This window comes from Sebastes umbrosus, chromosome 8, assembly GCF_015220745.1.
Source record: "Sebastes umbrosus isolate fSebUmb1 chromosome 8, fSebUmb1.pri, whole genome shotgun sequence".
In the NCBI taxonomy this organism is placed as follows: Eukaryota; Metazoa; Chordata; class Actinopteri; order Perciformes; family Sebastidae; genus Sebastes; species Sebastes umbrosus.
Window position 1 is genome coordinate 23,181,513 of NC_051276.1, and position 16,802 is coordinate 23,198,314.

The 16,802-nt window shown below is 43.0% G+C and overlaps 1 protein-coding gene across 1 annotated transcript; it reads right to left on the bottom strand.

The window, feature by feature from the left end:
- Positions 1-406: 406 nt before the first annotated feature.
- Positions 407-12,792, bottom strand: angptl2b (angiopoietin-like 2b). The gene is made up of 5 exons (XM_037778669.1): positions 12,235-12,792; positions 5,711-6,612; positions 3,340-3,533; positions 1,980-2,250; positions 407-1,576 (listed from the first exon to the last, which is right to left on the bottom strand). The coding sequence occupies exons 2-5, from the start codon at positions 6,591-6,593 to the stop codon at positions 1,377-1,379; spliced, it is 1,548 nt and encodes a 515-aa protein (XP_037634597.1). The 5' UTR covers positions 6,594-6,612; positions 12,235-12,792; the 3' UTR covers positions 407-1,376.
- Between the last annotated feature and the right edge of the window lie 4,010 nt (positions 12,793-16,802).

The window sequence follows — 16,802 nt, forward strand, 5'->3', positions numbered from 1 at the left end:
TCAGTTTTAGTTTTTTTTTTTAGCTATAATGTATCACAAATGGAAAAAGGGGACGGCATGAATTTCCGCCAACCAGAAATTGAAGGGACTTGACCTTGCAGGAGACGGCGCCGTGCCACAATTGCTTCACTTCGGACCGTAAAGTAGGGCGAAGATTAAACATTATAGCCATTACTATAGTTTTCCAACCATGTATTTGTAACTACATACTTCTAAGGCATCATAGTATTACTGTCAAACTAAAACTTTCTGAAAAACTGAAATTAAACTCATATGCACTCTGAAAACTAAAACTAAACTAAAATGAAACTGAAAAGTCAAAACTAAAATAAAACAAATTTAAAATTCAAACAATTATAAGTCTAAGTATGTTTTATACCAAGTAACGCCAAAAAAATAGAAAACACATAAGCTGTACATACTTTATTGCAACGTAATAGTGACATAACAGGTTTTAATACATTATATTACAAATATCTTTTATGTACAAACGCAATGTGTTGGATCTATTGACATCAACAAAAACACTAGATTTATACAGTAAATACAGTGCTTGATTCATACAAGCAAATTGGTGGATACCTGTTCAAGAGATTCAAGATTTCAAAACAAGTATTTTTAAGAAAAAAAAGCAGGACTTTGAAGAGAGCGTACCTCTTCAAAGTTTGGTGTTCTTAGATCTATCAGATGTTGCATAAGCGAACTGTTAATAACTTCAGGTATTGCTATTAGTTTTGGTTTGATGGCACTGTTTTTATAGTATACTTTGTTATGATTAACAAAACTGGCCAGAATATCAACCCTGTACTACAAGTCAATAAATGTCCCTATAAATTACACATTTGAAAAATGTATTTAGAATGAAAATAAAAGTCACTGGATATGTTTCCTGTGTCAACCTCATTTGCTTGTTACTGCAAAAAAACAACTTTACATACATACTAAATATATATTGTAGGGTTCCTATCTCAACCTATCTCAAAGTTGCTCTACTGAATTATTGTAATCTGTTCTTTTTATGTCAAATTAGGTTCATATTGTTTTTCTCTCTCGGGTCAGATGAGAGCACTGTCAGCTAAGCAGGTTTTTGTTTTATGAAAGACAGTGTATTAAAAACAACTCCTGAGCAATGAGAACACGTCTTTACTGAGTCATACGTAAAAGGGAAAATGGTACAGACAACTAAATAAAGGTGCAGGAGATGCCAGTAGATAAGCCTGATGTTTGATATTGCACTTTCAACATCGTCTGTCTCTTTGTCATCTGACTTGGTGTGGTGCCACTCCATTAAAGAAACAAAAGGTGGATTCTAGGAGCTGAAAAGGTTTTTGTTTAGTGAGAGATACAGTACAGTACAGTATGTGTTCCTTGGATGCTTAGTGGAAGGTGTTTGGGTTCGGACGGATCATCATGACCACTTTCTTTAGTGAATAGGCTCCTCCTCTGAACTCAGCCCAGTAGACTCCATCTTGGTAGCGGCTGCGGTAGTGTCCTCCTCGGTACCAAACTCCATTCAAATTTGAATGGGCGCAAGAGTTGTACCACCAGCCTCCCTTCTGGTAGTGGGCACAATTGCCTAGAAACGTTGAAAAACATGAAAAAAACTGTCAGGCTGCTTGCATAAACATAATTTTTGCATTGAACGGATTGCACTGTAGCTATACCTACTAAAGGAAAGTACTCTAATTTGTATCCCACGAAAGCAATTTGTATGTAATCCACATAATTGTGAACTAGGAAGTATGAAGAGCGACACATGACAAAGTAGTTTTGTTACCTAAACCTAACCAAGTTGTTTCCAGTGAAGACGGAAGTTTAATTTGAAAAGACAGGGCCGGAAATTGAAACGTCACGTAATGCTGGACATTTGTAGGAAAACGCACGAAAAATGAGGAATGACTTTTCGTAAGTAATCATACAAACCGTACGTAACGTCCAACGTTTGTCCAATTAAGTACTTTTAAAATTTGTATTTTTACCTGTATATGCATCGTGGTCTCTGTCCAGTGTTGTGAACTGTTTGCCATTATGCCAGGTGAGGGAGTCTCCGGCGTTGCCGTGGTAACGGCCCACCCTTAGCTTGTAGAAGTCGGCCTCGGGCTCCACTCTGAAGCTGGCATACTCCGCAAACACCTTCCTGCCAGACCAGTCCTCCAGCGTGACCAGCAGTTTGTAGTTTGCCTGGTTAGTCAGCCAGTAGATGTTCTCCAGACCCAGCCAGTACTCGCCATCAATGTTGCCAAAACCTTGCTGTGAAGGGCAACGATAAGAAAAAACACTATTGGTAAGATTTCTCTTTGAAAAGCTTTGAACGGGGGGCCTTCGTAGCTGAGTGGTTACAGCACATGCCACGTAACCGCAACGTCCCGGGTTCAATTCCAGCCTTGGGACTTTTGTTGCGTGTCATACAACTCTCTCTTTCTACACTGTCATCTTTCAAAAAAATGCCAAAAAAAAGTCGTTTTGAACTGTTTGTCTGGGGGATGATTCAGGGTCGATGCTCGTGTTCTGGAGGTAATTATGAGTTAGCTCTTCTATGGGGTTGTTTATCGTCAAGGAACGTTATTATAAATGGACCCTCTGAGTCAAGTTTACAGCTAGCACCAGGTGCCCAGTTTTCCACTATTATTTTGTTATTGAAAGCACAGCAGGAAAAAGCCTACCTAGTCTGAAATCCGACATACTGGATGCCGTCTTACTGCTTTGTTCTGGCTCCAGTCGTACTGTAAGTTGGTTTGTGGTATCCCCTACCCAGCACATGCTTTGAATCATGGAAACACCCCTTCTGATGAGTGTACAGATGCAATTTCAGATCTCGTGTGGTTTAAAGGTTTTCGTAAAAGGCTCGGAAAGATCTGCACTCTTGCCCTTAGCTGAGATTTAATCAGGACCCGAGTGAACCTTTGGCAAGCAGTGAAGTACTGCTCCCTGTGTGAGGGGTTTCCCTTTCAGAAGTTAAAGAAGTTCCCCTGAATAAAAATGTATCCACTCCGTAACCCTGTTTATCAGGTACCGTGTAATGCAATATTAAAAAAATAAGGTTATTTTTCCACAACACCAGGAATGTAGACACAACCAACTAATGTGTCATTCAAGCCCAATATCCCCACGTTGTTATTTTACTGTGGACTCATTCACAAAGACCAACTGATGCTGCTGGAATTAATGAGTCATGGCTGTGGCAGCGACTGAGACCGTTACTACATCAGACACTTTGAGAGCTTAACAATTACCTATTCATTACTGGCTCACATCTGGTAAGTGGCAAAACAACCTACACGAGCCGCCTGCTTCCCTCCAAAACTATGAGCTCCTTGATTTGGTGTGAGGTTGTCGCACCTTGTACGTCTCCCAGTTCCTGAAGAAGTTGACGGAGCCGTCCACCCTCCTCTGGATCACGGTCCAGCCGCCCGGGTCGTGTCTCTGGTCGCACCACACCTGCATAAGCCGGTTGGCGTTGTCCGGCTTCACCAGGTACATGCCGCTGGTAGTGTGGCCGTCTTCCAGAGCCTGCAGACAATCCTTAAATGGCCCTAAACAACAAGACATTTATAGCATGCAAAAATCCTGTCAGTTACAAAAGTTGAGAAAGGGAAATGGAGAAAAAGTCGTACTGTCACAAAGAGTTTTTATACTCTGCCGTAGGGAATCCTGCTTTTCAGCAGAAGCTATCATTTTAACAGTGAAATTGACTTTGGCTGCTGCTCTCACAAGGGAAATGGCTGCCGGCTGTGCAGCCAAAAGAAACACTGGCATGAGGGCAAAGGGAATCCTGACTACTGAATGATGAAACACTAACTTTAGATCATCTGGGGTGCTTTAAAGTGCAGGATTATACTCATTTTACTTACTTTCACTTAGGTTTTTGTACTTTATAATATACAGACAAATCATTTTCATTGGAGGCATATTAAAGCCTCACAGCATTCGTTTTGAAAAGAGGATTTCCGAGACTAAATTCATTCATCGACAGCTTGTAAATCCCTGTCTTAAGCTGTACTTCTCTGCCAGTAATACTGCTGAAAGTTTTTTTTCAATATTATGAAAAGTTGTGTGAAGCAACAGGATGGCATCTGCAACCTCTTATGAAGATGCATTTCTTGTTTACAACCTCTGAATCAAAGACGAGTCATGTTGACAATAATCAGGCAGCACCAGCTCTGCGCTCTTCTGCAGAAACAGAATTCGTGCTACAAAAGTTTTGTAGATTTTTGAGCAAGGTCAATGTTGTTTTATTGGATTTCATGGTGCAAATCAGTCAAACCTAATGTGCCAGCGTGCCATTACGATCTCACCCCCAAATTCCAAACCTAGCAGATATGGAAAAACACTAATGGGGCCACTGGCTCCCCGGCTTCAATTGGCTGTGAAAGTGTTTAAGGTCTCGAGATTTCACACTTGTGTGGTTTGCCAACTGGCCCGGATTACAAAGTGTTTAAATACAATGGAAACAAATGCAAAGAGAATAGTGGGGTCACGCAAAGGGGGTAGAGGTGAGGGAAGGGGTGCATCAACAGATTGCAAGAGATAAACAGAAAGAGGAGGTGTATGAAAGAGGAAACAAAGCACAGCTCAGTTTGAGATAGGAACCGTGAAAGCGTTCCCATAATGTGAATAGCCAGAAGTTTGTCCTTCAATAACAAGGTTGTTTTTGGGTTTTATAAAATCACTCTGGATGATATCTATCTCTCGGCTCGCTCTCTGCCATCCATTTACTCTCAGGAATGTCTGTTGAGCAGATACAAGCCAGAGAGCTGCCCTGCCCTGCCCCGCTCTGTTCTGCCTGATAAAGTCTGCTGCTCTGATGGAACATATGACTGATTCTTGCCTGGCGCAAATGGAACAAATGACATCACTGACTCTCGGTATCTCTTTCTGTGCGTACTTTACCCCCCCGCCGCCCCCTTTTTTTTCTTAGACTCCATCCCTCCGTTTCCCTCCCTGTCTTCCTTCCTCCATTCCCGCATTGTGTGCAGTTCTCTGTTCGTGTTAAGGGTTTATGTAACTTTTTGGGGTGTTAGTTGCGTGGCTATGGGCAGGAAATTACTTGCCTCCTTTCAAACGTTCCATACAAAGGCTACCGTTCACATGCAGCCTCATGAAAATAGCAAGCGGTGGCACAAAATGTCAATGGAAAGAAAAAAAAGCTCCCACTAGTCATGTTGGGAATGGCTTGTTCTCTTTTTTTCCACCAAGTCTCCTAATGAAAATCAAATGGGAAAAGAGGGAGGAAACGGCAACAGACTACTCGCTGCAACTGATACCACTAAACACCCTTTGCATCAATTATAAAGCTTTATCATGCACTAACATGTGTTTAAGAGTCCCATGGGCTTGGATCCAGCTATCCATTTAGGCACATGTATTTACCCTACTAATATGCTTTGTGTTTTGGTGTGGGGTGAACCACGGCAATTAGATGATATGCATCTCAAAAGGCTGGAGACAACAGCATTTCTGTTCTCACTGAGAGCCCTTTGCCCTGGGAATGTGTGGGATGTATTTAAATCGGAACTGAATGGAAGAATGGGTACTTGGCGTTGTCGTGTGATTAATGATGAAGAGGTTCACAAGTTAGCTCAGACACAAAATCCTTTGTCTGTGACTGCGGTTTGTGATGGCAACCGGTGTGTTTGGTAAGAATGCCTCAAAAATAGAACTTGAGAAATGTCATTATTTAAAAGTTCATACTGGACTTTGTTGGACTCACCAGAGGGTTTGTCGGTGGTGGAGGGGCTGTGTGTGCCGGTGGGCATCGTTGGAAGTGGCGGTTGAGATTTCTGGTCACTCTGGATCTCGTTGCTGATTGGCTTGTTGGTTCGTGGAATGACGGGTGGCTGGTAAGGCTTGTTGAGAGGTGGCGATGGCGGAGGTGGCTGAGGCCGTGGCTGGGGGACGACGGGCACGTGATGACGAGGGGGCGGGCGACTCTGGCACTGCTCCTCCAACAGGGCAATAAGAGTCGATTGGTTGGTGGCCAAAGATGCCAAGTGCTGGTACTTGTGCTCGAGATCCTTGTACCGACCGGTGAGCTGTTGCATCTCGGAGGTTTGGTTCAGGATCTTGTTCTCCATCTGAGCCAACTCGAGGGCATTGTCCCTCTTCCTGATAATCTCGTGGAGCAGCTGCATGTACAGCTGAGTGACTCTGGAGTTCATGTTTCGGCTCTCCTTCCTCAGAAGCTTGACCTCGTTGACAATACCTCCGTCCACCTCCACCAACTGCTGCAGGGTCTCGATCTGCCTCTTCTGTTTCTGCAGCTCAACGTTTAGCAGCTCCAGCTCCTGTTTGTTCACCCGATTCTCCAGCATGGCCTCCGGCTCCTTGGAGTTGACGCAGATGGCTCCGGTCACTTTTTGTTGAGGCACAATGAAAGTGTAGGAGCACTTGTCCTGTGGCTGTTCGGCTGGAGCGCGCTTGCTCCTTCCAGCATAGAAAAATCCTTTCTCTAAATCATCCTCACTGCTCTCAAATACTTGGGTCCTGTCCTTGCCGTGGCTGTTGCCCGACGGACTCCCCTGAGTCTGCTGGGCACCGCAGGCTAGTCCATAAACAACAAGGAGCCCCAGCAGGACCATTGAAGGGGGCTCCATGTGTCCAACTCACCAACGCCTGAGGAGAATGGGGAAGAAAATGGAGAACATGATTGTATTGTAGTGAAAAAAACATAGAAATAGAATAGGAGTAGACCTTGGAGTGGACATTGAACGATCATTTGACTAGTACAAAAGAAAATGGCGATTGTTGTTAGCTGTTACAGTGGCAACACATGTAAGTGTGGCCGTATAGTGTGGTCGTAGCTCGCCTGGAAGAGAACGGACGCAGCTCCAGAGACGGATGGCTAGCTAGGTAGCTTGTCTTTCTTCGGAGCGGCGGGGAGTGAGGCGGAGGAACTGTTAGACCAGCTGGCTCACTTTTGTAGTTGGTAAGCAGAAGACTGTATGAGCGTACCTATTCTGAACCTTTTTTGCCTTACTATTAGAACTGACAGGGCATCAATGGAGTCCTTTACAGCTAAGCTGATTGGGACCAGAAGAAGGCTGCCCATCAGGTTACACTGGTCCTATCCTCCATTACCTGTCAGAATCAGACAGACACAGAAGCCCTGTGCATACACATCTCAACCTAGACATGGCTGGAGGTTATTACAGCTCCCGAAACAGATTAGATCTGAAAGAAAATCGCTCACTTGCCTCGCTGAGCGCCCCAGTGGCTGCTGTGACTTTCCATGACAGGAAAAGCATTATATTCACATGTGATATATGAAGAATCTCATGGTTACTACACTGTACGTATCACTACTGGCATGGAAACACACTGCAGTTTTCCCATTTGTGTCATTCATTGGATACATGTGGCCTTGATCCTGGTGTGTTTGAATCAGTTTTCCGCTATCAAAAAGTATGCAGTACATGTTGTTTGAAAGTTACTAATCACCTGACTGCCTCTAAGAAAAATATTTCTTTAGTCTAATGATGTGCTGATTTCTTTAGTCAGATTCATTGCTGTTGGGGGAGTGTGTTTAGCTTAGTTTGCTGTGCTGGGCTCAGGTTGTGTTTGGGCGACTGCCACTGACATACAGAAACACTCCTATCTGCTCCCCTCTGCAGGCCTGGACATCTTTGCTTATGGAAAATTTGAGACACTACCAGATGATGCTATTCATGGAACCGCTTTAAATATCGATCGTGTTGCATCATTCCTGTCCATAGCCTTTACCAAAAGAGGGAAATAAGTTGCGTTCAGACACCGAAAGGCAATTAATCTGAATTTATGCATCCGTGTGTTTCTGTTTTAACAGACTAAAAGCTTACTTTAACTATCCGGCATCTGTTACATAACGTTCTCCTGATCTGTCTTTCTGATTAAATCTCAGATACCATTAATCCCTGTCTAGATTACAGTCTCTCTTAAATGCTATGTCCTCCCATACAACAACCCATAACTTTCCTCAAGAGTTAATGAGAATGAGATACTTAACTGTTATCCCCAGAATTCAAAGGGTAGGCATTTTAATTAGAAAAATAAGTGCAGGCCGTTTTTGTGGATGATGTGGTGTTATTAGGGGGATGCCACTGAGTGCTGAGGAGAATGTAACTCCTGTGTAAGGATAACAAGGCCTTGAACTCCTGGGGCACCTTAATTGAAAGCTGCTGCATATTGGATTACAGAGGGGTCCTGTGTAACACCTCCCCAGAGTCAGAAGGGGCCCGTCTAATCAGAACGCATTATACAGAGACTTTTATTGGCTTTAGTTTTTGAAGATCCGCGTCAGGACTGCCAGTCCTTACAACTCCTCGTGCGTTTGTTTTAGCCTATCTCGGTGTGGAAGATAATCCACCATTTAATAGGAAGAGCAAACTTGGGAAGAGAGCAGAAATGTTTTTGTCTTGTTAATCCGGGCGTGCTGCCAGCGCATTAGGTAGGAGACGTGGAGAAGAGAAATGCAGCACTCTCTAAGAACATGACCGTTTTGGCTTTATCTGTCTAGAGTAGAATGTGAAAACACTTTTACTGACCGAAAAAAAATAAACTTGCGTGGGCTTTTGCATCCTGTACTCTTCTGTAACCTGTCAGTCATTTTGCTATTATACTTAACCTGGCCAGAAATAAAATCCCCTTCAGTGCAGAGGAATATAAGGTCTGATTCTCCCATGGCATTTTGTCAAATCAGTAACAAAAAGTAGCAAGTCCACAGTTGAAACTGCTATTAATCAAAACACCTCAAAGAAGAGTGTAGTTTCTGTTTCAAAAGGGCTGCCCCCTCGTAGTCGATTAGTCGACTAATCGGTCATTTTGTTCTTAGCCGACTAAGATTTATTTAGTCGATTAGTCTTTTTATAGGCTTTTTTCATGCTGAATGACTTATTTCCAAGAAACTTATGAGCACATCTCTGGTAAACACAAGATTTAAAGTGGTGCTTTTGTGTGATTCTTTGAGGATAGGGATGCTAATTTTGAAACATTTTCTTAACCGATAACTGACCCTCGTTATCCGATTATTAACCGTTAACCTCGCATGTGCCAGCTGCAGTGTATGAGCACAACAGACAGCTGAGTCCCCAGTTCACCCGTCAGGAAAGCTACTGTAGCACCCACGGTGCTACATGTAGTGTCGCAGACATGCAGCAACTTTCCCAGTAAAAGTCTCCACCGCACATTTAGTTTAGTTTAGCGGGTTGTCAGCTGTGTGTCTGCCCGGCATAACTTTAACGAGTGTCCGACAGACCGTGTGTGTGTGTGGCGGCGGTGAGTGTGGGGTTGTTGGTGGCGTTTAGCTGTGAACGTAGCAGTGTGTGTACAGTTTATTTGTGGGTGAATAAATGTTACAACACCTCTGCTCCGCACCGCTCAGGCGAGCTCGAGAGACCGGAGCCGACTTCCTGTATCCTGCAACTCCGGCTCTGCCTCTTAAGGTGGGCTGTTAAGGTGGATCAGCTTTTCTCCTTAAAGTGACGAGCCGCTCCTCTGAGCCGCTCAGCTTTTTTATTAATTATTAATATTTCTTTTAACTGTTTTAACCGATAGCGTTAATCGGTTAAAATGCTTAATGTCGGTTAACGGTTAATTATTAACCTCCCTATTTGAGGAGTATTTCACAGATCTGTCGATTAAATCAACTAATCAAATAGTCAACAAAATTGTATGAGTGTTAGTCAACTAGTTTCCTGAGAACTTCTAAAGAACAGTCTAATCCTGCCAACAAAGTCTGGCCGTATGACATCACCTCAGCAAATGCTGATTGATTCGGAAAACGTAGTGTCATAAATATGTTTCGCACTATGCAAAGAGACACTCATTGAAATGATATTATAGTCTTTCCAGATAAAGCCCAAAAGATATCTCTAATAATAGCTTACGAGTAAGCCCATACCAAGATAAAAGAGCAGCCCAGAGCCTGTCCCTCGTAATGTGCTGATGACTGTATTTGGCCAGTGGCTCCTGCGGTTTCTCCCCCCGGAACATGAGCTCTGTCTCTGAGAAATGCCGAGCGATTTGCCCTTGCCGCGGAGGAGTCCCATGTTGGATGTCGTTAGCCCGGAATCTCCTGCTCTAGGCTTCACTACACTTCAAAGCTGAGGGGGGAAAATGTTTGCAGCTTGTGATGAAATGTGTGAGTGAATGCAGTATGTGCGTGTCTAAGAGTGTTTTTCCGATATTGTGTGTTTTCAAATAACAACACTTGCTGGGCTCGGTATCCCAGGGACGTGAGAGAGAGTCCCATCTGCCCCGACGGAGACAGCCTGTTATTAACCCGTCCACCAGTCTGCCAGAGGGAACAACAGAAAGGCCTCCTCCTCCTCCTCCTGCTGTTAACAGCCCCCGTGGCTCGTCATTGTCCCGACATCAGTTCACTTTAACAAGCTGCCATTGACTGGCAAATAGCTGCAGTGATTAACCGGTGTTGAGAAGTGTCATATACACGTCTACTCTGCTCAGGGCCTAAAAACAAACGAGTGTAGTGTGCGGTGAATAACACCTCTCGTCGGAATTTGATTGGCAGCTCCTCTTGGGCGATTTCTTCAAGTCTGCTTCACACCAAAATGTTTTGGTTTTACTGTCTTCAGGTGGTAAGTCTGTGTTTACACGACTCCTCCTTCTGGATTTGACTCAGTGTTAAATCAAGTGTGTGCGGCGGGTAGGTCAGCGTGTCTCTGACCAGCGCTGTGCTCCAGCCTTTTTAGTCATGCTCAGCACATATTAATTAGAAGGTGGGCAGACTGGCTGATGTCTCGCACCCCAGCCCCTCTCATTTCGGCGTGAGCATGGCATTCCTCGCATTCTTCGTCACCTCATTAGAGCGAGCTGCCATACACACACGGAGAGTCAATGGTGGCAGACGGAGAGGGCTAGACCCTCTCTAGACGCGGGACCACTACTCGCGCTTATCCCCTCTGCATCTATAAGACATACTGTATCTACTGACCCAATTCATTCCCGGCGTCCTACTTTCTGTGTGAATGCCTCGTAATCACATCATCATCATCCGCAACAGGAGATCACAACACGACTGCACAGCAGCGCCTAATTTGCCAGTAGCTGAAAAGAAAGCGGGCACTTTGCAGGGGCGGCTTCGTGCTGCATGTTCAAATTAGCGCCAGCTCCGCTGAGAACCGGCAGCCTCCTTGCATGACACCCAATATGTGTTGGATCAGAGTCAAATTCAATCTGCTCATGGTAATCTGCACTATTACATTACCTTGAGGGTGACCTCATTCTTTCCTCAAGCATGTAATCCTTGTAAGCGCGTAACATGGCATTTTTTGAACATGATTAACCTCAACTACCTGCTCAGTTTCATGGTATAGGACAGTATTTGTTTTGGAGCAGGAGAGTTCAGGTTTTTGGTCAGATTTTAGGTTTTGTTCTGTCTCATGCTGCTTCTTCCGTACCGCACTTGTGATCTGAGTCAGATGGAGAGGCGGGGGGTCTCTGGAATTGTTTCGATAACTTCCAGTATTCTACCTCAAAGCCCCCTTATCCAAACACTGCTGTGGCAACAGAAACAAAGACGGGATTCAACCGCCTGCTTCCCTGTCCTCTTGAGCCCAGGGGAACATCCTGAAGCTGCGTGACATAGTCAGGTTATCTTTTTTTAGAAATGAATGGTACTATTTAGATATTAGAATTATATATGCCAGCATGTATCATACAAGGCTCTTACTGTAAATCATCTACTACACACCCTCTTCATTACCCCATGCCTTTATTTTACCCATTTAGGGTCCTGTGTTTTCACAAGCTTGAGTGTTTTATCAGTAGCGAAGAAGCACTTAGCCCAGAGAGCCCGCTCTCCAGCATCACCCTGCGCTGAATTAACCCCCCCTCAACCAAGTCCATCAGTCCAGTTACTCATCAGAAAGTACAATCACCCTTTGGCACTGAACAGTGAGTCAGATAACAGATGCTGCATGACGACTGATGAATTTATGATCAAACAAAATCATTATGTGAAGTGCAGCGGCTTGAGAGTGAACAGTTAAAAGTCTGACTTCAATCCATTTAACGAAATGGCAAAATAATTGCTTCACTGTTTTGTTACAAATGTCACTGGGCTGACTCTGAGCTCACAAAAACAACTCCAATAAAGGTCATCATTTGCTCTGTGGACTTACTTGTTACAGGCAATTTGTCAGTGCAGTGAATTGAAGTAATGTTTGACATAATTTAGTGTACACGTGCACAATAAATAAGATAAATGTATAAATAAGTAAAAGGTTGCTCAATGCTTACGAGATAAGTGCAGAGTACTGATGAGTCTCCCTCAGTTGCCTTGCCCTCCTGGCAGAGCTGATTGAAGTTTCTCCTGGTAGAAAGTCATCCCAAGTGTGAAAGCTGCACCCCTTGCGTCCTCCTCTCCCCCTTTTTTCTGCGCTGACTGTTACTCACTCTTTGTCACCTCAGTCCATCCCAGCCGTGGAGGGTAGTGGTGTTTTAAAGCCTATGATTAAAACACCGTCATTAGCCCGACAGAAGCTTAACTTGCCAGAAACTCTTCAACAAACAAAATCCAAAAATCCACTGGAATAAAAAAAGTTTTCAAGAGACAACTTTACAGTTGGATGGTGGAGGTAGTTTCCTGATTAATGGTGAGAGTCCAGGGCAGGTTGTGTACTGCCTATGGCCCGTTAGGAGAAGACTGTCACTTTTCTGTGGGCTGAATCCATCACTTCTGCCTCACAGCTCTAAGAGGCTGTCTCTCTCAGCTGCACCTCTCTCTCTCTCTCTCACTCCTTGGTGCTTTTAAATGATGAAAAATCCTCTCGCAGTGTTTCACCAGGCAGACAAATTGAGCCTCCCCCCTCTCCCTTAAAAATGAACACATTCTTGTTTAAAGCAACAGCCTTCTTTCTCCACCCCTCCTCCCCATGGCACAAAAGAGATCCACAAGCATGCACAACACGAGCCACGCACACACACACACACACACACACACACTACTCAAATTTCCAACCCCCTGCCCCCTGGCCGCTGGTTCACCACCACTACCACTATTTCTGGCTCGGACTCTTCTGGTGGTGGACAGCCGCGCTGTTACACCGATCACATCCTAATTGGCCGTGAATGAAAGCTTGGCCCCGAGAGAGATGGGAAGAGGCTGACGGATAGGAAGCAGATCCAGGTGTTTAGACGTAGACCAGGTCTGGGTGAGCGGCTGCTGTCCCTGGTTCATAGCCTGGAGGTGAAACGGGCTACAGATCTGCGTACACACTTGAACTACATGTTGCCGGGGTAATAATTACGTAATGGCTTCAAAAGGAGAGCTGTGCTCACTTGTCCATGTGTGTTTGTAGACAAAAGGATATGAAACACGTTGTCATGTCAGTGTGTGGACAGCCTTGCCAATATGCACTATAAATTTCTGAAACAGAGACTTGGCTTTGGATACTGTTGCCTTGGCTGACGTCTGTTGTTTTTGTGTTGTCTTCCTGTTTTCAATAACATTCAAAGTCTTTCCCCAGCCAATAATGCTGTCATTGGGTTTTCCTGTTTCCACTAAGATTATTAGTGTTTAATAGTTTTCTATTCAGTGCACATAAGGAAATACTACATGATCTCTGAAGTTTCTAAGGTCCTAATTTTACACTTTTCTAGCAGCTACTAAAGTTATTTCTTAATCTGGTATTAACTGCTTTGTCACCTATTGAAATGAAATTGTTTTGCGACCAACTTGTAGTAACACCACATGGGCAACTGTGATCATCAGTTGTTACGTAGTTTTTAGCCTCGAGCTACTTCAAGATTTTATTGTAGCTTTGTGTTAAATAAAATTTCTAACTTTAGCTGTAGAGTTTTACAATGCACAAGATGTGTGTCTCCCCCCTTAGGAGTATACACATTAAATATATTACAGATGGAGAGTAACTTTTATGTGTGTCAACTATAAACTGTTTGGATGCGTACAAAAGGATAAAGGAAGGGATAAAAAAAGTTAACAATGAATGAGATAAAGTTTCATGTCTCTCTCATGTGCCAAAACTTTGGTTACATCAATTCATCTGCACATAAATTAGGTGTTAATACCAGGCAGTTACATGAGTAGTACTTTTTTAAAGGGGACATATCATGCTCATTTTCGAGGTTCATACATGTATTTTGAGTTTCTCTATATAAGAAGTAGTCACCGTGACTTCACCCATTGGTTTGTGGACTGCCGTTTTGAAGCCTCGAGTTCAGCATTTTGGTCGTCGCCATCTTGTTTTTTTGCAAACCAGAAGCGACACGAGAGGATGGAGCTAAGTACAACTGAATGCTAAATAAGACATTTTTTAGGCGTCAATTAACTTTCATGAACTGAAAACATACTGTGAAAGAGTTAAAGTTGTAAGACGCAAACACGGACAACTCCCAGGCCGGACAATGCTGTGGTAGCAACCTGTCAATCACAAGGTAGCTATGCCCTAAAGCATCCCCTGCTTTATGGTCTATCTGACTCTAAATGGGACCATAATTTACTAAATGAACATCATGCTGTATTGAAGAAGACTTGAAACTAGTGACTGAGACCATAAACTCATGTTTACAATGTTTACTGAGGTAATAAATCAAGTCAGAAGTAGGGTCATTTTCTCATAGACTTGTATACAATCAGACTTCTTTTTGCAACCAGAGGAGTCGCCCCCTGCTGGATATTAGAGAGAATGCAAATTTAAGGCACTTCCGCATTGGCTTCACTTTTCAGACCTCGGAGGTTGCCCACTAGTTTCTACTAGAACATGTTTACATGCTTTATTGCTCACACCATCTGTCTAAATATACCTGTATTCAGCCTCTGTCTGAAACGCTTTGTTTTAGCGCCTGTCTCTTTAAGACCCCCTCCCAAAAAAGCCCAGTCTGCTCTGATTGGCTTGCGAGAAAAAAACTGTTATCGGTATATTCTAATGAGCCTGCATGTGACATAGGAAGGGGAGCCAAATCTGAATGGCTTATTGAATCAAATGTTTTCTGATCTAGTCAGCCCACAAAAAACTGACTGGGTTGTCTTATTTTACAGTTTGTGGGTTGGTAAGAACTCCAGATTAAAATTATTATAAACCAAATTACATCAAAAAATGAAGTGCAGAACATGGTGCACAAGTCAATAGCTGAAGCCTTGCAGTTAAAATATGATTTAATCTTCAAATTTGTTTTCTACCATGTGTGCAACTATTCAGGTGCTCCTGTATATTGTACAATCAGCATTTTCCATTGTATAGTTTTATATTTCCATCTACCATTCCCTTTAAGCCTATAGATTTAATATTGGCCTCAGTGCATCTGTGAAGTCAGGCTCTTGTACGGTTCGCATTCATGTGTTTTCTATCAAGGAATATCATAAAACAGTCAGCTTTGGGGAAATGTTCCCATGCACTATTAACCAAATGTAGTAAGACTGGAAAAGCTATTTGCAATAGGCAGCATTTAACCTTTCTGATGTCAGCTGCTGTTACATCCTCGGGGCATAATTTCATAGCAAGTGAAAGAAAATATTGTAAACTATAAAGATGCAACCAAGTGAAAGCTTACTGTAGTTTTCAAGAATGAAATATCTATAATGAACAATCTCATCAGTGCAATAAACATAGTCTTATGTATATTACATAATGGATTATATTTGTTTCACATTCATGTATGATTTCCTTGTTCAGATCATGTGTGGTTCAGTATTTGAAGGCAGTCGGCCGTTTATTTCTTTCACGGTCGATTCAGTTTCTTCCTGTAGTGAGTGGAAGCGTCTAAATGTTTCCCCTGATGACACGGTGAGAATGTACAACTGGCTTTATGAGACAAAGTTCCTGGCACAAGATATTGGAGTGGACGAATTCATTTCATAACATCCAAGATTAAGCCAGACTGAAGGACCGGTCACACGTGTGACTAGCTAATCCCTTTAAAGACATTTTTGATCAAAGAAAATGATTCACCTTCAGCTCTCACGCATCACATGTGTTAAACTGAACTGCTATTATTCAACTGTTTACCCATCTTCTTCTCTTTCCTCTAATAAATGACATCTGCAGCTGACTTTGCGGATAACTGGTGAATGTCTCTGTTACTCAGCGGCTGGGAAGCCGAGTTGCTTTTCAATGTTGAGTGCTTTGAGTGACTCATTGGATGTCATCCAAAACCATGGTGTTGGTGCAGTGATTAGTTCCCTTTCCATCTCTAATCCTCAGCAGGTGGAGGAACAACGGATCATAAAAATGTCAGGGGGAAAATGTTAGTCCCACATTGAAATAGTAGCCAATCAATGCATTTTAAAGCTGCAAGCGCCGCATGGGAGAGGATCATGGAAAGTGGCTTCGCGTTGGAAATGTTTCACAGATGGGCTTCTATGTTGGTGAATGAATGAGCATGTTGAGAAAGTTCATCTGGGATTAGCAGGAGGAAAGCTTCTGTTATGAGTACAATTTGTGACCAGTTAAATAAAAATGTAGATTTTAAGACGGGATAATCGCTAATTAATTATTTTAAGTAATTCTCTATTTGCTGTTATCCATTAAATTATATAAAGGCCACCTTGTCGAGTAAATGTCAAATTCAATAAAAATGAATATTCAACTAAAATACACATAGTGTCCAGAAAACAGCTGCTAAATTAGTGAATTGTATTATGTATCCTCCTAGATTTGCATGGGAGTTTAAAGAAAACAAGCTCAACAGATGCGTATAAGGAAGTGAAGAAAGAGCAGTGAGCCTGCAGCACTTTTGTACGGAAAAACATTGTCGGTTAATAATCGGTGAACGAGAGTCAGTTATCGGTTACATTATTTTTTCAAAATTAGCATCCCTAGTTCGCATACATTACTTATATTTCATTA

What these genes read in the sequence shown, in the direction of transcription:
- angptl2b (XM_037778669.1), bottom strand. Translation starts at nt 6,593, where the DNA reads ATGGAGCCCCCTTCAATGGTCCTGCTGGGGCTCCTTGTTGTTTATGGA. An exon ending in GGAACTGGGAGACGTACAAG is followed by an intron (nt 2,251 to 3,339) that starts GTGCGACAACCT and finishes TGCCCTTCACAG; the next exon opens with CAAGGTTTTGGCAACATTGA. An exon ending in AGACCACGATGCATATACAG is followed by an intron (nt 1,577 to 1,979) that starts GTAAAAATACAA and finishes CAACGTTTCTAG; the next exon opens with GCAATTGTGCCCACTACCAG.